At 49.7% G+C, this 24,007-nt stretch overlaps 1 protein-coding gene and 1 pseudogene across 1 annotated transcript; one reads left to right on the top strand and one right to left on the bottom strand.

Annotated features, from left to right (window-relative positions):
- Positions 1-6,476: 6,476 nt before the first annotated feature.
- Positions 6,477-7,415, bottom strand: LOC121152554 (olfactory receptor 10K1-like). Its single transcript, XM_040974683.1, has one exon. It carries the CDS (start codon positions 7,413-7,415, stop codon positions 6,477-6,479), a length of 939 nt encoding a protein of 312 aa, XP_040830617.1.
- Positions 7,416-7,679: 264 nt separating this feature from the next.
- LOC121152553 lies at positions 7,680-23,311 on the top strand (annotated as a pseudogene).
- The last annotated feature ends 696 nt before the right edge of the window (positions 23,312-24,007 follow it).

The following is a 24,007-nucleotide window of genomic DNA, read 5'->3' as shown; positions in this document are numbered from 1 at the left end:
TTTGATTTTTGGAAGGCAGGGGTGGGGGGAAGAGACTGTTCCAAGCCTTACTAGCAAAGGGATTATAACAGCCAAAGCCATATAGTATTTCCCATGCTCCTGTCACTGCTTTAAGCACTAACCATTAATTAGGTCATTCATCCCGAAATGTGGCACATTTACCCTATGGGTATCCTTATAGGTGACCTGGTGACTGATTTTTTAACATTTTCTGTTGTAATATTTCCCATATGCATTCTCTCTCTTACACACACACACACACAATTATTATAAGTAGAGAAAAACGAAGGTTGTTCATCACTTGATGATGAGAAAAACTTCTAACCAGTTCCCAAGTGAACTACCTGCTGCAGTTTTAGTTGTCCTTTTCAATTCATTGGAGGATGTGTTTTTCCTCTTGAAATTCTTCTAATTGGCTCTGTTTCTTGGTGCTATGAGGAGGACTATGCTGTGATGAAATCCCCGTTGTCACTTGTTGAGCCTCAGGGCCAAAGCTAAACACCTGGGGGCCGATTGCACACTCTGCTGGCTGTCTCTGTGGATTTGAGCTGCTTCGAAAATGCATTTTTAAAATTGTGTACGCAATGCTCATCTTATCTCAAAAAGTTGCTCCTGCAGAAGGCAGCTGAGAGTTGGCAGTCTTTAGCACTCACCAATATCACACACCAAGCTTTTTCTTTTTCTTCTTCTTCTTCTTCTTCTTCTTCTTCTGACTCTGACTCTTCCAAGTACTCAGAAACACTTGCCTATAGGAACACAAAGGAAACAGAGGCACGTAGCATACTCTCAGCCGGGAAGGGCCCCTCCGCTCCACTGTCGACACTCTGGCTGATGGAGGCTTTGTGTTTTTGCATCAGAGAAGACTTGTTTGTTTGGAGGGTGTTAAATGTATTTTAAGACAGGTCAGGCATAATTGGTAATGATTAAGCTTAAGAGATGACAGGACCAAGGTGTATATATATCTCCCAGTGAGCTGATCAGTCAGCAGGGGTCCCTTCCACAGACGGTTAACATTTTTGTTGAATTTTTGAGCTTCAAACCAGTGCAGCTGTGCCCCAGTATCTGTAGAGGCTGAATCCAGGACTCCCACAGATACTAAAATCCACATCTGAGCTCATGGCTTCCGTAAAGCGGTGTGGGATGTGTGTATAACCTACTCTCGTCCTCCTGGACGCTGCCGAGCATCTCTAGATTCCTTGGGTTACTTGTCATTTCAATTACCACTGAAATGCTACGTAAACAGGGGAGGAAAACAAGAAAAGGAAGTCGGTATATATTCAGTATAGATGGCAGTCCTTCCCCTCAAATACTTTCCGCCTGAGCATGATGGAATGCGTGCATGTGGAACTTGCCTTATAAGCCCCTCAAGTCCACATAGCCCCTAAGCACCACCACTGTCTGCTTCCCCCACTCCCCAAATGCATGCCTCTGCTCTGTTGTCCTGGGCTGGTGGCAGACATTTGCACAGCCTTCCACGCTCTCAGTTTGCCTTCAGCCCCTTTGAATCTGTCTGATCCACTCTCCCTAAGGCGCTGGGGCCAGGCTGGGCACATCACTCATTGATGTGACGAGAGCACACAGAAATCTGCACAAATTCCTGGGGCCCTTTCTTAGGATTTGGCCTGAGTGGGGCCCTCCTGCTTGCAGGAAGAGTTGGGGTTCCGCATAACCTGGTCTAACACAGAAGAGGGGAGGGGCCTGGTCCTACATACCATGGCTGGTGGGCCCGTTCTGGCTCTGTTTCTTATGTATCCCTGAGGGCCCTGGGCCTCCTGAGGCAGCCATGAGGGGCCAGGAGCACTGTCTGGGAACCAGGCAAGAGGACTCTGCTCTGAGGGGCTCAGCTGGTCTTCCAGGTGCTGCTGGCAGGACTGGGAGTCTACCTGCCAGGGATAGCCCTGTCGATGCGTCTTTCTTCTCACCCCCAGCCCAATCTGTGCCACACCGTCAACTGAGAGGGGACTCTCCCACCTCCCTCAGAGCTACTGTGCTGTCAGACCCCAACCCTATTGCATGGGAGTGGCCAGACTCCCTGTATATGTTCACTCCAAGTCACTGTGTGTGTGTGTGTGTGTGCGCGCGCGCGCGCGTGTGCATGCATGCACATGTATGCATGTGTGCTGGCCAAAGGAGACCATCAGAAGTTTTAAACTTTAGAACATTTATCTATCTATCTGTCTATCATCTATCCATTCATTTAGATTTTGTTTGAAGTGCAGGGAGACAGACAGACAGAGATCTTCCATCTCTCATCTCATTCCCCAAGTGCCAACACCTGGGAGTGGGCCAGGCCAAAGCCACGAGCCTGAAGCTCCATCCTGGTCTCTCACATGAGTAGCAGGAACCCAGCCACTTGATCCATCGCATGCTGCCTCTCAGGATGTGCATCAGCGGGAAGCTGGGATGGAGAGCAGAGCTGGGGGACTCAAACCCAACCACTCCAATATAGGATTCAGAATTCCCAAGCACAAGTTAGTTGCTGTGCCAAGTAGCCCTAAAAGTCTTCTTACGGGGTTGGCACCATGGCATAGTAGGCTAAGCTCCCACCTGCGGCATTAGCATTCCATATGGGTGCCAGTTCATGCCCTGGCTGCTTTCGTGTCCCAGCTGCTTTCTGTCAGCTCCCTACTAATGTGCCTGGGAAAGCAGCAGAAGATGGTGCAAGAGCTTGGGCCCCTGTGTCCACATGGGAGATGCAGAGTAAGCTCCTGGCTCCTGCCTTGATGTCAGCCAAGCTGCAGCCATTGTGGCTATACAGGCAGTGAACAAACAGATGGGAGCTCGTTCTCTGTGTGTATCTCTACTCTCTATAGCCCTGCCTTTTAAATAAAATTAAAATCTTTTCTCAGAAAAGTTTTCTCATGGAAATTGCATATCTGCACACAAGTAGAGAGAGTAGTATGTTTTAATGAATTATTTATTTATTCAAAGTCGGGGGGGGGGGAGGGAGAGAGAGAGAAAGAAAGCTTCCATCCACTGGCTCACTCCCCAAATGGTTGCAACAGCTGGGAGTGAGCCAGGCTGAAGTCAGGAGCCAGGGGCTTCATCCCGGTCTCCCATGTGGGTGGGCTGGGGCCCATGTACTCGGATCAAATTCTGCTGCCATTTCCAGGCCTTGAGCAGGATGCAAGTACAGTTCTTACAGAACTGAGCCACCGCAGCATGTTGGGTTAGTCTTTGGTGACGACTGGTGGGATGGGATGTGCAGCTACCAAGGAACTGGTGTGACCGGCCTGTTAGCCCAACCTATTCTGGTCTGATTCCATGTGCCACAGACAGTAGAAACCTTCTGTCCTGTGTCTCTGGGGGCAGACAAAGCACTGCTCCCCCTTGCCAGACCTCTTATGAGCCTGGAAAGGAGAGTGGTTACCTCATACCAGCCCCAGGTTGCAGGCGAGGGGTAGTACATCCTGGGGAAGGGGGCCTTGGATTGACAGGTAGACGGATAGGAATGCATGTGGTGGAAGAGGTGTGGCTTCCAAAGCGCGACCCTAAACTGGCTACCTATCTAGCCCATTTCACTCCCCCACCTCAGAGATTTCCGACCCCCCCGCCCCCCCCCAGTCTATAGGGTTGCTGAAAGTGCAGACCCATCCCTTCTTCTGTAACTACTTCCTGCAGACTAGGGACGTGGGCCTTGGCTGTCTCAGCACGGGGCGACAGGCAGCAACACTCCTGGACCAGCTATCTCTCCCTATCTCATCGAATGGAGCCTCTCATGAGTCTGAGAATTTCCAATCAGTGCAATGCCTGGGGGCTCCACATGGACCTTGTTACTTTGAGAAGTCGTTGGCTCTCAGACAGAAAGTTTATCAGCCGAATGAGAAAACAACACATTGCAGGTGGAGTGGTCTTTAAGAAGGGAAGATTATATTTTATTATTTCCCAAAGGCTGGGTGTTGGTAGATTGCCCCTGTGCAGTTTGTAACACCATCTAGCCTGTGCATAAAGACGTTCAGCGACACTTTTGGTGAACACACTACCATTAAAATAGAGGTGGACGATTCGATTAATCACTGCACAGGCTCCTCCTTGCTCCATAAGTATACATTCTAAGGCCTGTCAGTTGTCTATGACAACTTTACACTGAGCGTCTACAGGCTTCATACGTGTTCAAGAGGCTGCCTGAAGTGTGGGCCAAATTACCTAAGCAATAGTTGGGTTTTAAAATTAGCTTCACGTGACATATCCATATCCTCTAGCACTATATTAGGGCTCACTAGGGAGTTCTACCAGCAGCAGCTTCCAGAGAGGATCAAGAGAAGCGGGACCAGACATGTCTGCCTTAGAGAACAGCAGCCTTGATGTGATGGAAACAAAGCCTTTGCTAATTTTTTTTTTTTTTTTTGCCTTTGAAGAGGTATTTGATGCCTTGCATTTGTTCACCGGAATAGGCAGATTGATCTTTCATGTGCACATGGATGTGCTCTGGTCCTTTGCACAGGAGTGTGCAAGGGAGGCGGCCCAACATACAATGTGTGAGCTGACGTCAGGGCACACACTCATGGGCTCTGGTCCTCAAGATTTGAGGCTCTGGGGCATCCGAAGCCATCCAGATATGGAAGGATGGCCCAAAGTCCATCAGTGGGACCAAGAGCAAATCTAATAAGGGTAGGGGTTCCTGGAAGGTCCAAGTGACTGGCCTGAGAGATACAGTGGGGCCACAGGCAGCAACGCCCCATTTCAGGCCCTCTCCCAGCTAGGCCAGCCACAGCCATGGAGTCAGAATGACACCTATGTGCACAGCTCAGACCCTCTCCCAAGGTGTGTGTTTTGGTGGTGGGGAAGAAGGAAAGAAGAGAGAGAAGGAGGGAGGAAGAAAGGGAGGAGAAAGAAAGGCGAGACAATTGTATTCTAAGATTTATTTATTTTTATTGTAAAGGCAGATCCACAGAAGCATGAGAGATAAAGAGAAATATCTTCTGTCTGCTGGTTCACTCCCCAAGTGGCGACAATGGCTGGAGCTGAGCCGACCTGAAGCCAGGAGCCAGGAGCCTCTTTCAGGTCTCCCACGAGGATGCAGGGTCCCAAGACCTTAGGGGCATCCCCAGCTGTTTTTGCAGGGCACAGACAGGAAGCTGGATGGGAAGTGGAGCAGCCAGGACATGAGCCGGCACCCATATGGGATCCTGGCACATCCAAGGTGAGGACTTTAGGCACTAGGCTAACATGCTGGCCCCCAAGAATAGCATTACTAAAATTCTACCCTTTTTCCAATTTTGACAGTTGACAGTCTTTTCCTGGTTCCTTTGAATGTAGGGGAATATCTGAGGGTGTAAACAGTGAGAGCTAAAGTTGCTTTAGAAAACACAAGGGGATCAACTAATGGGGTGTCCTCTATGAGCTTCAAGGGTCACATGTGTGTGTAGTGACTTCTGTCTGCTGCTCTCATCAGAGTCCTTCTCTTGTTATCACTCTTATTCACTTGCTCTCTCCCCAGAGCTACACAGATTTCATTCCTTCTTTTGTTTATCATTAGTATAAAGAGAAGAGGGTCCATGTAGCTCACAGATACAATTCTGTGAACATAAAGACATTTCCCTTCTTCTTCCGCTTCTTCTTCATTGTTCTTATGAAACTTTTGCAAGAACATACTTTAATTTACTTTATAGTCACAGGCATTTCAATCTTGTCACAAGCCACATGGGTTACTCTTCTGTAACCTGGTTCCCTACCGTACCGGGCCTGGGAGGAGCAGGGTACAGGGCTTTTGGGGAGTAAGTGGTCCTCTGAGTGTCATTGGAAGGACAGGAGGGGTCAGCTGGACTGGAGGCAGAAGAGAGATTGCAGCCTGCCTGAGTGGAAGTGGTGAGTGTGTGGAGGATGGAGGGGGGGCGGCCAGCTGGCCTGGAGGCAGAAGAGGGATTGCAGCCTGCCTGAGTGGAAGTGGTGAGTGTGTGGAGGATGGAGGGGGGGGCGGCCAGACGGAGCCTGATGGCTAACGCTACTGCTGCCTTTGCAGTGGCTGGCTCAGTGAGCCAGAGGAGACTGTTGTCTAGTGAGGCAGGAGGTCAGTTCCTGGGGCTGGTCTGCCTCTCCACCGCTTCACTCTACCTGCTTTGAGTCTGGAAATGCTTCGTGTTTCTCTCCCTGCTGCCTCTCTGGCCAGAAAAGTGGCCAGCTCAAGTCACTCTTTGGGTTGCCTCATGACCTTGCACTTGCCAGTGCCCACATCACATCCCCTGCAGTGCCCTAGAGGATGGATGGAATTGTCCATCTGTGGGGCATCCACAAATGCCCAGAGCTATCATGTGTAAGAAAACCTTAGCACTCAGTTCACTTTCCTGACCACAGGAAAGGGGGCAGTGAGTTCCACATGGATACAGAACCACAGAGAAGCCCTCACAAATGAAGTGCCAGGCTAGCAGGTTTGCGGGCAGGAGACGGAGTGCTTTCTTGAAAAGGAAGCCAAATGGGTTCTGGGGTCCTGGCCTGCCCTTCCAGCTTGCACCGGGCTGTTCCTCAGCGGCTGTGCGTCAGTGGCTGTGGCTGTGCAGGAGTCTCCTGAGGGCACCCTTGACTTCCTTGTTCCTCAGACTATAGATCATTGGGTAGAGCATGGGCGTCACATTGGTGTAGATTAAGGACACGATTTTGTCCTGCTTTGGGGTGTACCACGACTTGGGACGAATGTAGATGAAAATTGCACAGCCGTAGTGTAGAAGAGAGACCAGGAGGTGGCCAGCGCAGGTGGAGAAGGCTTTGCTCCTGCCCTCGGCTGAGTGGATTTTAAGAACAGCAGCAATAATGAATGCATAGGAGAGCAGGATCAGCAAGAAAGGAATCAAGAGGATGAGCATGCAGACAATGAACACCGCAACCTCATTGGCTTGCGTGTCTGAACAGGCCAGGAAAAGCACAGCGGGGATGTCACAGAAGAAATGATTGATCTCATGGGACTGACAGAACGGCAGCAGGAATATCAGTGTGGTGAGGGTGAGTGAGAGGGCAAAACCGCTGACGCACGCCGCAGCCAGCATCTGCAGGCAGAGGCTCCTGGTGATGATGAGGGTGTAGTGCAGGGGGTTGCAGATGGCCACAAATCGATCATAGGCCATCACGGCCAGCAGGAAGCACTCTGCACCACCCAGGGCGATGAAAAGGTGCATCTGCAGCGCACAGCCCAGGAAGGGCATCCGCTGACTCTGGGACAGGAAATTGGCCAGCATGTTGGGGACAATAACCAGGATATAGCAAATTTCAATGGCAGATAGGCTTCGAAGGAAGAAATACATGGGGGTCTGGAGGTAAGAGTCAAGGAGAGTGATGAGGACAATTGTGGCATGCCCCACCAGGGTCACAAGATGCATGATTAAGAACAGTCCAAAAAAGAGCATCTGCAGTTCAGCCATTTCACCAAAGCCCAGGATGACAAACTCAGAGGTGAAGGTGTGGTTCTGGTGCAGGGGGTCCATCCCGTGTTCTGCTCTGTGCAACTGCCGGCTTTTTGGAAAGCCTGGTCGTGCTGCAGGTCTCCCGGTCGTGAGAAACCGTGCAGTCCTTTGCATGGATAAGAGTGTTGCCAGCTCTCCAGGCCCCTTGGTCCTCTTTTCCAGGCTTAGCCCTAGCACTCATTGTGTCAGGCACCCAAATCCTGCTCCGTGTTTTGTGAGCACGAAGGGCCACTCCTGTGATGTCACTTTGCTATACCTGTGGAGCTGTCACAAAGATGGAACGACATGAGTGAGTCCAAAACTTGAGATTGCTTTCCAGAGACCCCAAACCCAAACTTTCTTCCCTGGCTGCTCTGTGTCTGGACAAATTGCCAGGGCTGGAGAGAAGGGCTGAGCCTTTTGTGCTGCTTGGCTTCAGGTGGAGACTGGGCCTGCAGGGCCGTTGACTCTGCAGGGAGTGCCTGTAGGATGAAGGGTTGGCCGGGTAATTTTACACAGCTTTGGCCTCATGCCAGTGGACCCTAGGACTTCTGCTGCTGACAGGCTGCCAGCCGGCTGCTAGAGGAGAAGGACAACAGTGGCAGTGGTGGCTGCCATGCTCCTCATCACATGTAGCCACTGGCTTCTGTATCGCCTCCTTCCAGTCGCCCCCAACACCTGTGTTTCCACGGCGCTCTAAGATCCCCTAAGCATGCATTTGTCTGATGATGTATCCAGTTACCTCAAACGGCCCCTGAGCTCCGTCATGGCAAGAGTGGAGCACTGCACTGCCTGTCACATACTGACCGGGGCTTACGAGGAATCTGAATAAACGTTTACTGAATGAATGCCTCCTTGATCTTTCGATGCTTTTCTTTGTTAGTCCTGAGTTGGGTGTAGAGTGGGAAGAGCGGGGGTGGGGGGCAAGGGGTGGGCCAAGTTGCCTTAAGGGACCACCAGGACAGAGTTGCATAGTCTGGAAGGGAACTGTATCCAGATACAAGTTACAAGCCAAATAGGGAAGAGGAACAGCTCATAGAGTGTGGACATTTCATTCCATTGTGAGTCACTAGTGGATTTCACTTGTTAGACTACTGAGATCCAGGTAGGTTTCATGACAGCAGTGCTTGGCTTAGGTGGTGGGGTGACACACCAGTGGCTCAGTCACATGCGTGCAACACTGAACCTTATGTTTGATCCTGTTTACCTCACTGGCACCTGGAAGCCTTGAGGTGGACAAGTCCATAGAGGGAAACACGGCCCCTCCTCCCTTCCCTGGATGACTCCCCCGCTCCCAGCTCCACACCATGCCTGCCAGAGCCTATGGCTCTGCCTGGAAATCACAGCAAACTTCTGCCCAGAACTCCCTGCCCTGGCCAACCCAGCCCGGCCCAGCTCAGCCCAGCCCAGCCAGGACTGGCCCCCTATCAGGAACCTCCACTTTGGCCACAGGAGCCCCGCTAGAAGGACTGCCAGAGGACCCAGTGACCACCCTCCTTCCAGACAGGAACTATCTACCAGCTGAGCTCAGTCCTGTCTCATGATCCCGCTTGGCCTTCCCGCCTCCGTGAGCTCAGCACTCCTCCAAGCCCCAGCCCTTCCTTTGCAGCTCTCCAGCAATGAATGAGAATGCTTGCTGGTTCCTGCATCTCTTCTTTGGATTGTACCCTTGGCTTTGGATTTGCTACAACAAATCACTTGTAGCTTCTTCCCCCAAGACAGCACTGCCGAAATGTGGCAATTACTTTTTTTTAAATTTGGATGGTAACCCTTGAAAATCCTGTAAAACACAATGAGAATACAAGCATAAGCTACGTTGGATTCAGAAACCAAAGAGAAAGATGTGTGAAAAGTCAGTGCGACAGACTTTGACCCTTCAGTCTTGCCTGCACATGTACACACACACACACACACACACACACACACACACACACACACACAAGGGCACATTCAAGAGTTTGTGGGAACAATGAAATGAAAATACAAGTTTCTTCTGGCGCACATGCTTTTGGCTCTGTGCATAACTTCTGTTTTTCAGAATCTGCATTTTCTACATGCTGTGAAAGAAAATCTCTGTGCCAAAGTATGCTGTTACTTGCCTTCTATTTTCTGTGGGCATTTTGAAGTCCTCTTGTACACACTCACACACACATACTCATCCGCATGCTTGCATTACACACATGTGCACACACATGCATGGAATGCATGGAGACACACACTTGGATGTGCATATACATAAGCAATCACCACAAACATTCTCAAAAACCCAGGTGAAGTCCAGGTCTAGGCGCTTCTTGTCCTGAGTGTCATGACCTGTGAAGCCCAAGTTTTCCATCAGTACACCAAGGCTGACTGCCTCCCTCTGGTTTACCGCCTTGTGGGTACACTGTGGCTTAAGTGAGTGTGACTAAATGTTAAAGACAGATGCCAATATTAAAATGCACAAGCAGCAGTAAGTGAAGCAAAGACAAGGTGATGCCATCACTGCATGATGCCTTCCACATTGCAGTGCTTTCTCCTTTTTCTCCCTTAGGTTTTGCCGCACACACCCACCCCAGATGTAGCAGGCAGAGAGCACGCCCAGCAGTCCTAGAGAGGAGAGCCCCGGTTACCTGGGAGGGGCAACAGGGTGCCTGCAGTAGAAACATTGGGAGCAGACCTGTGGGACTGAGGCTCTTCTGTTCCCATCTGTTGTCAGAGAGAAGCTGAGAAGGATGAACAGTGCAGCTCAGGGAGAGCAGCGGCAGCACAGCTTGGCAGAGCAGTGGCCTGACAGCCCCGGTAGGACCAAAGGGAGCAGCCTCAGAAGGGTTGCCATCAGCTTCAAGAGAGGCAGCATCCTTGGAGGAGCCACCGTGATCTGTTCATTGCACTAAATAGCAGTGAGGGCAGGACCAGCGAGTCCTGGGAGAGGTCAGGGAGCACCTGGGTAGAAACATTCACCTGGGGACTGCCTTCCCCACATTGCCCAGGCCAAGCTCAACCCAAGCCCGACCCCAAGGACTGCTGGTTGGCTCATGAACCCTGAAGGGCTCTGCAGGGCTGGGCTATTTCTGAGTCCCACTAGCTGCAGCTGCAGCCCTCATGGCGGAATCAGCAGAGTGTAAAGGGGCCTGGCAGCAAGAAGCTTCCAAATTTGGCCCCGGGTGGATCTCAGTGAGCACTGCCAAGGAGTGGTGGCAGGTGGGCTAAGGTGGCGGGGGGGGGGGGTGGGAAGGGAGGTGCTTTGGAGCTCCTCCGCGCCCTACTGAGTGCCTGTGGTTCTTAGCCTTCACTCAGAGGGGCTCCGTAAGGCCTCAGCTTCCACCCGCAAACAGAAAACGGGACCACCTCCCCAAACATCCCGGTGTCACCTTGGAGTCACCATAAGGCCCCTACTGTCATTCCAGCAGTGTCTGCCCCTACCTGAGAAGCGCTCCTAACACCACAAGCAGAGTGAGGGGCCGTGGTGCTTGTCCAGCCTGGCCACTTCCCTCCCCCAGCTCTCACAGTGCCTCCTCTCTTCGAGGCCACAGCTTGTTGAAACGACATGTAGAGCTTACTGTCCTCAGTACCCCCGGAGCAGGCTCAGACGGAAGCCTGATGAGGCGGCCTTGCCTTGCTTAGGGGTTGTGAACTGTATGGGCTCATTGAATCTTCCAAGGGTTGACAGCTGATCCCAGAAAGCCTCATGAGCCTGAGGAACTGGCCTGGCCTGGAGCCCAACATACGGAGTACACAGGACTCTTGCAGCAGGTGACATGGATGCCAAGCTTACGTCGACATGGGGCTCCCAGGCAGGAGTAGACAGGAAGAGCTTCCCCATCCAGACTGTACAATTTGGGAGAAAGCCACCTCAGAGAGGATGCACAGCACTTGGGGCTGCTGCCTCGTGAATCTCCTGGCCTTTGAAAGCACCCACTCACTGCTCAGGCACTGCAGCTGGCAAGCGACCCATACTGTCTGCATCTCCCTTGACTGAGACACCATGAATTGTGGTAGGGAGTGGAGTAATGCAGTGCCGAATTCTGAGAGTACAGTTCCTCTGGGACATTATAAGACATTGCCTTGGGCCAGCATCATGGCACTGTGGTTCCACTCCGTATTGCTCCACTTCTGATCCAACTCCCTAACGCGTCTGAGAAGGCAGCAGAGAGTGGCCCAAGTCCTTGGGACCCTGCACCCATGTGAGAGAAGAGGACCCAGTTCAGGTGCCTGATTTCTGCCTGGCCCAACCCTGGCTGGTGTGGCCATTTCGGGGACTGAACCAGCAGACGGAAGTCTCTTCTCTCTCTCTCGTTGTAACCCTTACTTTCAAAGAGATAGATACATCTTTTATATATATATGTATATTATATATTATATAGATACATCTTTAATGTATATTATTATATATTATATTATTATTATATATCATTATATATAATATATTATATATATATATATTTCCCTTAAAAATTGGGTGGCTGTAGGGTTGGGAGTCAGTTCTCATATGACTCTGTAAAAGAGAAAGACACAGAGACTGGACATTTAAAGAAAAGTTGAGCAGAACTCTGAGTAGAGGATGGGTTGGAGAGGACATGACAATTTCTTTCAACATTGTCTCAGCACACCAGAAGACTTCCATTGTGGGTTTTTCTCCAATGTCTCTGAACATGCCTTTTTTTACTTTCACCATCTCCCAGGGAACTCTTCATGAGAGATGGTTTACATTTGGGTCACCGCTGTGTTGGACTTCTACAATTTAGAACATCACAGGGTTGCAATTGGTTCTTGTTGCAGGCTCTCTGATGTGATATTTGACACAGTGTTGGCTGTATAGCACTTTTGGATTAACTGGTGAATTTCATCAAAAGTTCTGAGCTCCAATTCTGAAAGTTAAGATATTAAATCAACCCATATGTCCATCAACTGATGGTAAACAAAGAAAATGTGGTATGTGCATATTGTGGAATGCTACTCAGCCATAAGAAAGAATGAACTCCTATCTTTACAACAAAATGGGTGAAACTGGAAACCATTATACTTAGTGAGACAGGCCAGCCTCAAAGAACCAATATCTTATATTTTACAAAAAGCGTGTAAGAGTGAAATGGATGACTATATTACTGTAATAACTTAGGGGAAATCAGTGGAGGGAGGGAAGTTGGGGAGGGGGAGGGAGAAATCCCAAAAACTGTGGAACTGTATCATAAAATAAATTAGTTTAAAATTTAAAAATAAAAATAATTAAAAAGAGAGAAATGGACAATTTGTCATTTTTAGTCCTTATTTATATTCTGATGGAACTTTGTTCTTTTTACTTTTTACTATTATGGCTACTGGTCAGTTTAGTCTGTGAATATAGGGTGGATTAAATTATATCTTTGCACAAACTAACGAAGATAGCAGACGGAAGAGGAGGGTATGGTGCAGGTGCTGGGGGTAGTGAGGAGTGTGTGGTTCTCTTCTTGGAACCACATCAATGGAAGGCACAAGATACCTTCTTTGTAAAAAGTAAACGTTGATGAAGAGCCCTGTGTGATGGCTCAATTAGCTAAATTCTCACCTTGCAAACACCAGGATCCCATATGGGTGCCAGTTTGTGTCCTGGCTGTTCCACTGCCTATCCAGTGCCCTGCCTGTGGCCTTGGAAAACAGTAGAGGACGGCCCAAAGCTTTGGGACCCTGCACCTGTGTGGGAGACCTGGAATAAGCTCCTGGTTCCTGCCTTCAGGCTCATCTCTGGCTGTTGTGGCCATTTGGGGAGTAAACCAGTGAATGGAAGATCTTTCACCCTGTCTCTCCTCTCTGTAAATCTGACTTTCCCATAAAAGTAAGTAAATTTTTTTTTTTAAATAAACATTGATGATAATGATACTGATGCCAAAATGAAGTTCTGGGCTCAAGTGGCTTTGGTCTCTTTCCTCCCTTTCCCCCTTGTGTGTTTCCAGTTATCGTGAGTTCACACTTCTGTAACAGACAACGAAATTGGTAGTAAGGTTAACTGAATGAATATATTCAAAACAGAACTCCATATCTTTATTATTAGACTCAGCAGACATAAACTCACCTTGCCCACCCGTACATGCAATATCCATCATATCACAGGCCACATGCACTTTGAGGCCCATCATCAATCTTCAGACTGCGTTTATTTCCTATGGATATCAGATGAAAAGACCGGGAACAGTGTGGTTTACAAGAGCAGAAATATGTTCTCTTCCAGGCTCTGGAGATCATTGATCCAAGTCAGTCCTGCAACTGGTTGTAATCCTTGGTGTCCCTTGACTTTAGGTGTTGGAATGAATCAGCCCCTATTCCTTGTGTGTGTCTCCAAGCCTTCTGCATTAGGGCCCAACTTAATCAGCTGACTTGCACATCAGTTCACAAGTGGCCATCAATTGGGGGGAGGGGAATACTGCTGAAGCCCCTCCAGGGACAGTCATCACCTTGTACTGCTGACTCTCCCCAGCCCTCATGGAGAGGAGACAAGGCTAATTGGAAGGCAGAGTTGGCCTCTAGCTCCCTGCATTCAAGGACACATCTTCTCAGGGAAATCACAGCTCCTGCCTGACATGGTCTGAGCTCGAGGTGAGACTGGGCTAAGCAGCAGCTAAAGAGGCATACAACTGGCCTCATAGCACTTGTGCAAGCCCAGCCTTTGGAGCTAACCTTGGGGGTCTCTGTTCCTGCCTTTGGCTGCATTTGGTGATGTCAGGAAAAGAGCCAGGCAATGTTGTGGACTGCTTTCCTCAGGCAAGGTATACCCGCCAGGGGTCAAGGGCCACTGCCCAACCTAGATTCTGGCTGCGACAACAAGGCAGTAAGCAGAAATGCAGCCACCACTTAAAGCTCTTTGCATTTAATGAGATGTTTCAGCTGGCGAGGCAGGACCACAGAGAGTCTGAATGTTTTGGCTGCCTCTGAATGCTGCTTGAAAGATTGAGACACACAGTGACTGGCGAGGCCTCTCGACTCCCAGCACTGCTATGTGAGGGTGAACAAGCAGACATGCCACCTGAAAGTCCATCAGCTGAAGGTAGCCAAGACCAGTTCCAACTAGCCAGGAAAACACAGCAAAGTCTTTATTTTTCATTGTTCTAAAAAGGATTTATTTGTTTGTCTGAAATGTAGAATCTCAAGGGGCCTGGCGCAGTGGCCTAGGCCGTTGGGATTCCATATGGGTGCCAGTTCTAATCCTGGCGGCCCCACTTCCCATCCACAGGTGCAGGGTCCCTGCTTGTGGCCTGGGAAAACAATCGAAGACAGCCCAAAGCCTTAGAACCCTGCACCCATGTGGAAGACCTGGAGAAAGTTCCTGGCTTCTGACTTCAGATCAGCGCCACACAAGCTGTTGCAGTCACTTGGGGAGTGAATCATTGGACGGGAGATCTTCCTCTTTCTCTCCTCCTCTGTATGTCTGACTTTGCAATAAAAATAAATCTTTAAAAAAAAAAAAAAGAAAAGAAATGTAGAGTTTCAGAGACAAGCAAGAGAGGGAGGGAGAATCAAACATTCACTGGTTCACTCCCCAAATGGCCACAATGTCCAGAACTGGACCAGGAGCCAAGACTTTTTTTCTATGTCTCCCATGTAGGTGGCGGAAATCCAAGCACTTGAGCAGTATTTGACTGTATCCCAGAGCATAAGCAGGAACCTGGATCAGAAGTGCAGCACCTGGGACATGAATAGGTGCCGGGAAGAGATGCCGGCATTGTAGGAGGTAGCTTTACTAGCTACATCACTGCAGGGGACCCAGAAATTTCTTATACCAAGACCTGCCCTAAGGGAGTGGTATCTCAGAAACCTAGGGCAGGAATACAGCTGGACCTCAAACTCACACAAGACCTCCTTCCCTAGATCTTGGCCTATAGATTGGCTTCACTCTTCATTTGCCCAGGAGATGAGTTTCCCTGCTCCTTCTCATGGAATGATGGCCAACATGGTCAATAGGTCCCAAATGCACCAGCAAAGGTGCTGGTGTGGAACGACTTGAAGTCCCTCCTCTTCCTCTCTGTTTGGTTCTAGCAGCCACTAGGATGTAGTCTGAGGGTCCTCCTGCCCAACATCTTCACAGAGAGATGTCCAATGAGACTTCAGAGCAGATGCTGGGAATGCAGGTGTCAGCAGCTCACATGAAGTATGAGCATGTGAACATGCTATCCATGCCAAACGCAGTAGCTGATGAAGACGCTGGTCTGTCTGCCTCCTTTACCTACCTTTCCCCTGGTGGTATCTCAGTAGTGAAGGTTGCTCCAATGCTAACAATCTGCTAGTGGGGCTGAAAATCTTCTCACATGTCTGTTTACTTGCCTGCACATTTCTTTTCTTTTGTGTCCTCCTTAGTTTATACCCATAGCCCAATTTTATGGTGCTATTTGTTTTGTTCTAAAAACTGTGTTGGCAAAACCAGCCACATCACATTGGTGTGCTTTTTCCATTTGTTTTATTGCTACCTATACATTTTTAATTTCATGTGGCCACTTTCTCATTTTCCCTCTGTGGGTTCTGAACTCAGTATTGCACCAACACTCCCACGTCTGTTTTTCTAGTAGGTGTATGTGTGTGTGTGTGTGTGTGTGTGTGTGTGTGTGTGTGTGTTCAAAATGGAGAGCCAACATTGAGGCCAACAGTGCTTCATCAGATGGTAGAAAGCAGAACAGGTTGGACAACTCCCCTGACCAAGTCTTGCAGCAACTGTCTGGGTCCATGGATACACTTAGGTGGACTTGGTCAGCCAACAGACCTTAGAAAGCTTTTCTCAACCCTGGTGCAACAAAGTTGACAATGTTTCAGAAATATCAGATCCACTCAAGTAATGCCCTTGGAACATTCTTCCCCACATGAGTCTCCCTAAGATGTCATCAAATCACTGTCTTCCATCCCTGGATGCTGATGAAATTTGACAACAAGAAGCGGTCCCCTTCCCTGTTTTCTCTCCCTGCCACGGACACAGGAAGAAAGAAGGAGAAGGAGAGGAGGAGAAGAAAGAAGAAGGAGGAGGAGAAGGAAGAAGAAGGAGGGGGAGAAGGAGGAGAAGGAGGCCTACATTGGCATTCACTCCTCTCAGCTATGTAAAACAACATCAAAAGAAAAAAAATTTAAAACCAAAATGAAGAACCAGTTGTCCAAAGTGGCACTCAAGGCATGTTGCTGTTATCATTTGTTAAACTTCATTTATCATGCCACTACATTTCCACATGGATTTTAAAAAGTCATTTCTAGACTCTTAGTTCTGTGTCATGTGTCAGGCTTTTCATTCCTTCTTTAAAACTGAACTGTTTCCACCCTCACGTTTACTTGTACTGACTTCATCCTTCTCTGGATTTGCTGTAACCTCACCACATTCCGTGTCCGTGGGCCATGCAGTGGAACTATCTAAGGCCTGTTTACCCACGTGCACTACAGTCAAGACCGAGGCATCCTGCTGGCCTGGCCTGCCCACACTTACTGTGAATGACTGATTTGTGTAGAATCAGGATCATTGGGTTCTAACGTAAACATCCTGGGTGTGACCTCACTGGTGGGAGTGGAGCAGGGGACAGTATTTGACTTTCTCGGTGATAAAGTGAGTAGCTGCTATTGTTCACTCCATGCCAACAAGAAAAACTAAACCTGAGAGCAGTAAGGTATGGCAGCAAAGTGTCACAGCTCACCCCAAATCCCACATGCAAGAACACAGTGGAGTTGAGCTCAAAACTCTGGGAACCTCAGATGCAATTACCAGTCAAGATTTGCCCACAGTTCTTCTTTCCTTCTTTAAAAAGAGCAACTCTTAAAAAGTTATTTATTTGGTTGAAGATCATTCCAGTAAAATAACAACAGAAGACTAAACCAAGCAATGAACAACCCTAAAAAGACAAGGCAAAAGTACCACCTATCCAAATTGGCCCTAAATGTAAATGGCTTAAACTCATCAATCCAATGGCATAAATTAATAACTGGATTAAAAATACAAAACCCGTCTATTGCCTACAGGAGATATACTGCACCAACAAAGTTCAACAGAAACCATATCTCATGGATATCAATGTTTTTGTTTTTATTTTCATTTCTTCAAAGCAGTTCCCCCCCCAATTAATTTCTTCACTGACTCATAAGTCATACCATGTCTTCAAGAAGGTTCTTGATATTCTTATTCCTTGTTGCAATTACGTATTAGTCACTAGGTCGCATGTTATTTAACTTAATTGTACTATAAATTTCTGTTTCTCTTCCTTTGTTGATTTTGTACTGTGGCTCTTCATTTAAGCAGATGTATAGTAGCTGTGTAATGGAGACTGTCATATCCAGATATAAGGATACAATGCAGTATGCATCTCTACTTCCAGACCAAACATGGACTTCCAATGAAATTGTTAACTACATCTTGACAGTAGGATGCGGGATGCTGCTATTGTCCATGGCCCGCAATGACGAATTTATGACTGTTTATGAAGAACTATACTGCTGTATTAATATAGGGGAAATTGGTGGTGGGGCAAGGATTCTTGGGGAGGGGGGAAGGGAAATCCCAAAACCTATGGAACTGTATCATAAAATATTAATAATAATAATAATAAAATTATTTATAAATAAATAAATTTTATAAATAAAATTATTTATTTGAGAGGCAGATAGAGAGCTCTCATCCACTGGTTCTTTCCACAAATGCCTGCAACAGCTGCAGTTGGGGTTAGGTTGGACTGGGCTGGAGCCGAGATACTGCATCCCAGCGTCTGAATCTGCAGGAAACTTGAAGTGGGAGCTGGATCCAGGACTCAAACTCAGACACCAGGATGTGGGGTGCAGGCACGTTAGCCACCAAGCCAAATGCCCACCTCATTCTTGGTTTTCCACTCTTGGTGGATCGATTCTAAGTCTCAGCATCCTCAGTAGACTGGACTCTGGTGCTTGCTTCCTGCGTTCACGTTTGCCCTCTAGTGCACCCCTGGGCCCTTGTCCAGCTTTGCTTCCTTCACCAGCCATTAGCACAGGCCCTTGCATAGATGTGCTGCATGGTTGATGAAGGCAGTGTGCCCAGACAAGAGTGGCTGACTCTCGAGAGGCTCCTGGAGCAAAGCCCTGGACAGGGACCCCAGAAGTCCCCTGTGCTGAGCTGTGAGGTCACAGCCAGATCTTGTTTGCTGCAAGTCATTTGCCCCAGGAGTCAGCCTCAGGCTCCATCGGGAACCACATTTACAATCGTGACTGCCCAGAGAGGCTACTCACAATTTCAGGACTCTACTTGTCGTACCTCTGATTATTTCCCCTGAGACTTTCTCTTCAAGATCCTTTAGGGCTTCCTAACCAGCTCTCTTTGGTTAATTGAGGCCAGCAGAGTTAACCCCCAAATCAGCTTTCCCCTCCTGCACCAGAGCACCAGACAAGAAAGCTGAGGTTCCTTCCTTGAGCCATGTGACAATGGGAAGTCTCTCTTCCTAGAGTGTCAGTCTGACTGAATATATGCCGGGAATAAGTGCCTCTTGTGTGTCCCTAGCAAGAGGACTGGACTTTGATGGTTATATCTTCTGCCTTCACACCATCCCTGGGCCATGGTCACTGGAGCAATGGTGGAAGGCTGTGGGGCAACTTCAATTCAGATAGTGATTCTTGGCACAGCCAATCCTCTAAAGTCCTTGGCAAGGTTGTGTCTTGAGAGCTGTCCCTTTTGTCTGTCCCAGATGGGACTCACACTCTGGGGACTAACTAGTTTGGAAATGCTGATACTCACAGAAAAAGAGTGCCATTTAGCCTCTGCCCCGGGAGACAAGAAATACTCATCTCCATCCACAGGTTCATTTTCTACTACACTGCTTTCCAAAAAGAGAATTGCCTGTTAAGCACCCAAGGGTCTCGGGAAGCAATTGGGCGATGACCCATTAGTAATGCTAATGGGCTTGGAGCCCCTTGGGTCTGCTTGGATCTCTTACTGTTAACAGCTCCGCCAGCCACTAAGGGCTGGACTCATTGGCCTCTGGGCAGGAAAGCTTTTTCTGGGAAGAAACCACCCTTCCGTCTCCCCATGCTGCCACCTGGTGAGTCAGACACCAGCGCTTTAGGCCAGAAAAGTGCTCTTGGTGCTCCAAAGTATTACTGAATTTGGACGAACACCCCCCGACTTGACAAGACAAGGATTATGAAAAACCTCACCGTGTTCATCCCAAAGCCAATTTAATCTGGGATTTTGAGAAACAGAATTTGACTTAACCATCTGCCCCCTCCCTCACTGAGTGTGTGGGTCTTTTGAAGTCAGCTACTCAGAGCACCTCACAGATGCAAACTGGTGACAACCCATCTTGCATAGGGTGATGGGCTTGAATGTTGTTTTTGGAATATGTGCCTCCTATGGAGTTCTGGGTGAAGAGTCCGTTGAGAGCTTTCCTTTGGGAATTGTGTGGACAACATCTCAGGGCTTTGGCCAGAATACCCAGAAGAGAGAGGTCAGCCTAGCCATTCAAGCACATCTAAGAGGGATGAGAGTTGGCCCTGGTGGTGACAGGAAGTGGCCAACTTACAAGAGAACAGTAGCAACCTTTGGAACCGGAACTTACAGGGCAAGCAGACCCTGTCAGAGGTCTTTGAAAGTCTGTGTGGTCTCGGAACTTGCTCTCTGAACAGGTAGGTCTGCCCACCGCCAAGGGCCGACAAAACCCTTCCAAAGAGCATTGAGGCGGGGGTGGAATTTACAAGTGTTCACAGTGGGCGACATAGCATGACTTTGTGAACTACTTAAACATATGACAACTGTCAGATGCTGGTTTAAATGTGTGGGGGGTGTGTGTACAAGTGTATGCATAATTTTTACAAGATTCTAGAAGAAGGAGAGCAAACATATGTGAGGGACATTGGACTGGTGGGCAGAATTTGGACTGGCCCTCTGTCAGCTCTGCGACTTGGGACTGCCTCTTCCCAGGTGCCTGTTGGCAAGGTTGCCTTCACTCCCCCACCTCCAGCAGGAGACCTTGCTTTGTGCAGGGCTACACTGGTGCCCCAGGCATGGCTGGCTACCGCTGCCACACCTAGACATGCAAAGAGCCAGAATCCCTGGCAGCGATGTGGTCAAATGGCTCTGGGAAATAGCAAGGAGGGCCCTGTCGCCTGACCAACCCCAGTGCTAGGAAAGTTTGAGGGCACAGGTGGGCAAGGGGCAGGCTGGATTCTCCAGGGACACGGTGGGGGTTTCTCTCAGTCTGAAAGGAGACTCCCTTGAGTAGTGAGCGTGTGAAGACGTTGCTTCTACTCTCCGTCCTGCCGTGAGACCTAAGCTGGCAAGCTTCCAGAAATGACGAAGTTGTGTTCATACCGGTGGCTCCCAACAGGGCCTGTTGGCAGAGGCTTCTGAGCTGCAGCCTGAGAGCTCGTGATAAAGCAGGTCTGAGGAGGGGCTGGAGGGGCTCCATCTCTGTCAAGTCCCAGGGGCTGCTGCCGCTGCTGCTACAACTGCCGCTGGCCCGCTCACCTCTCACTGGGAAACCCTTGTATGGACACAGCACTGGCAAGTGCATCCGGAATGAAGTTACTCCTCTCCTCTGTCTACTCCTCCTCATCTTGTAGGTGGGGTCAGCCCTCAGACCCCACTGCTGGGGAAAGGAGCCGGGCTGTTTCCCTCTGACTCTTTTCCATCTTTGTCTCTTTCCCATGTCTGAATAGAGAGGCCATCTCCTCCCTGGTAGAATATGGTGGGTGCCCCTTGCTGGGAGATTTCGAGGGACCCCGCACCTACTTAGAAATGCTGCACATCAAACCCTCATTGTTCCCACCCCAGCCCGCAAACCCCATCCATGTGCATGCTCCTTGCGGGCAGGGGTGATATGTCCATGAGGTTTCGGGTTGTGAGCCCTGGGTGTCGGGTACTGAGTTGTGAGTCTGCAAGAACATGGGCGCTGGGAAAAAAAAGCATGGCTGTGAGAGACACAACAGAAGGAGGATGTTTCCCAGTGCCCAGCCTGCTGGGTATGTCCGTAATGCTCACCCAAATGCAGCAGGCACAGTCACTGAGCCTGCTTGCTGATGGGTGTGCAGAGGGAGACAGAGAAGGGTGCCGACTTTTGGAGACCCCTCACACGTGCTTGACCAGGAGCGAGGCCACAGAGTTGGAAAATGGCCTCGAACTGAGGAATCGAGGGGCTAAGAGCTGGTATGAAGGTGGTAGCAAAGATGCACATTGAGGGCAGGGCAGGGCAGGGTAGGGCAGGAGATATGTTGAGTGCTTGTAGCTCAGTAATCAGGCATCCCATCACGGGAATGGGTCTGGGGTCCAAGCCAGCCTTGTGTCATCAGGCAAACTCCCACCAAGTCCTCCTATATAAGCCTTCTGACATGATGGCAGCCAGACCAGACCATGCAAGCAGACCAAACACTGGCTACCGAGCCCACAGCTGCCTAGACCTGGTTGACCCCTCCCTTACCCTTGCCTCCCACAGGCACTCAAGAGACAGAAGGCAACAGGGCCATGAGCAGGGCCGCCCCTAGCTGCTCCACAGTAGCGGCCTGTCCCAAACATCCTGAACTCCCCATGCCCTCTCTCCTTTCTCTCTGCTGTGAAGACAGGTGAGCTAGCTAGGTGGAGGGCAGAGGAGAGCACTGTGGCTCTTTCTGTCTCAGTGCCAGTGTGGGGAAGCACACAGGAGCTTGAGCTGTGAGTTCCACTAAGCAGCTGACACTACTGCCCTGAAGAGCTTGCCTTGGGCCACAGGGCTGCCATCCTCCTTACCTAGATGAAAAAGTGACCTGGCTGCATCCAAGCGTGCATCCTAAGGAGCCTGGGGAGGGAGAAGGACAATGTGCCTGCCTCCAAGGCTCTGTGGCAGCTCTGTGCCCTCTTCTTCCAAGGTTGTGTTCAGCTGCTCTAGGAATCCCATCCCTTCTCGCCAGGGGACTGGCTTTGGAGTTTCCAGCACCAAGATGGGGTTGGGCTGCTGGAGCGGCTGGCAGTTAGGGGTGCCCGTGTAAGGCATGAGCTTGTGCCGTAGCAGCCGCACATCTTGTTAGCAATGTGCAACCCACCCCACACCCACACTCCAATTTCTCTCCCCACTTGTAGCTGCACTGGTGAAAATGAACTAGCAGGAGGTGGGAAACTGCACCAAGGTGACCAAACTCATTCTTGTGGGGCTGTCAATGCACCCCACGTCCCAGATGGCTCTCACCTGGTCCCTGACATTCCTCTACATAGCCACTTTGGCAGAAAACAGCATGATCTTCTTCCTGGTGGTGGCCAGCCCTCAGCTGCACACCCCTATGTACTTCTTCCTCGGCGACCTGTCTCTGTTCGACCTCCTGTTCTCACCAGCACCGTCCCTGGGATCATGCTGAATGCTCTACAAGACTTCCCCACTGTCTCCTATGCCTGTTGCTTTGCCCAGCTCAGTGTGCAGGCCTTCCTGGTGCTGGCTGAGAGCTTCCTCCTCACTGTCATGGCTTATGACCGGTTGGTGGCCATCTCAGTTCCACTCCACTACAACCTGCTCATGTCTCCTCGTACATGTGCTCCGCTGGCATTAGCCACATCGACAACAACCCTCCCCCTCACGCTCGCACCTGTAATGCTCTTTCCCATCAGTTTCTGTGGCCACAATGTTGTCAACCACTTCTCTTGCGAAGTCCAAGCCATCTTTCAGCTGCTCTGCTCCAACACTGTTTCCCTGGAGGCCACAATGATGGTCTGTGCTGTCCTTTCCATGTCGGTACCACTCACTTTCGTCCTCATCTCCTACCTTTGCATCCTCAGGGCTGTCTCAAGAATCCACCCAGCCGAAGCCTGGCTCAAGGCCTTTTCCACATGTGGCTCTCACCTGCTGGTGGTCACCATCTATTTTGGGACACTAACATCTATTTATGTCAGACCCCAGACCAAAACTGCCCATGACAGGAACAAGATTGTCTCCATATTTTATGCAGCAGTGACCCCCGTACTCAACACCCCCATCTACAGCCTGAGAAACAAGGAGGCGAATGCTGCTCTCAGGAGAGTGACTTGCGGCACAAAGTCCTGAGGTACCGACCCACAAACACACACAAATGCAAGGGAGCTGGGTGTCAAGTGGCACTTGGGGGAAAGAAGAGGGCTCTCAAAGCATCTGAGGAACGTAAGAAACCATGCAAGAGCGAGGACTCAGTGACATAAACGCAGACAGCCACTGTAGATCACTGCATCTTAAAGAGAAGTGCAAACTGAATACAGGGGGTGAGGTTTGTAGCAGCTGTAACAGATGACTCATCCACCTCTTGTAAATCATTCAGACACAAGAAATCATGCCAGCAAGACAATGGCCAAGAGACGGGGCCACACAATCAGATAAAGGAGAAAGCAGCCCTCGGCAGGAGCAACCACCTTTGGTGTGTCACAGTCTCAAGCATAAACAACATTTACAGTCCAGCGTGCTGGGAAGAGGATTTGCAAAGACACGGGGTGGGGGGAGACGGAAGGTTGGAAGTGGGTACAGCCTCTTCGGGGAGCAGTCTCTGGGCTATCTGTGTAAAGTAAATGTCTGGATGACCTATTCAGTGGGGAGGAGGTGACTGTCAGCTGGCCTTGCCCTCCTCCTTTGTTGCCCTGAGGACCCTGGGGGATGTGCAAGCCTGGTGGTGGCTCTATAGAGGTCCAGCCTGCAACACAATGTCAGTCCCTTCACTCTCATGGACTAAATGGTTGCCACACTTGCCTCTGCACCCTTCCAATTACCCGAACC

Source organism: Ochotona curzoniae, unplaced genomic scaffold, assembly GCF_017591425.1.
Source record: "Ochotona curzoniae isolate NIBS_2020 unplaced genomic scaffold, NIBS_Ocur_1.0 contig_2469, whole genome shotgun sequence".
NCBI classification, from domain to species: Eukaryota; Metazoa; Chordata; class Mammalia; order Lagomorpha; family Ochotonidae; genus Ochotona; species Ochotona curzoniae.
Note: the sequence above shows the minus strand (reverse complement) of the source record. Positions and strands in the feature narration are given on the sequence as shown.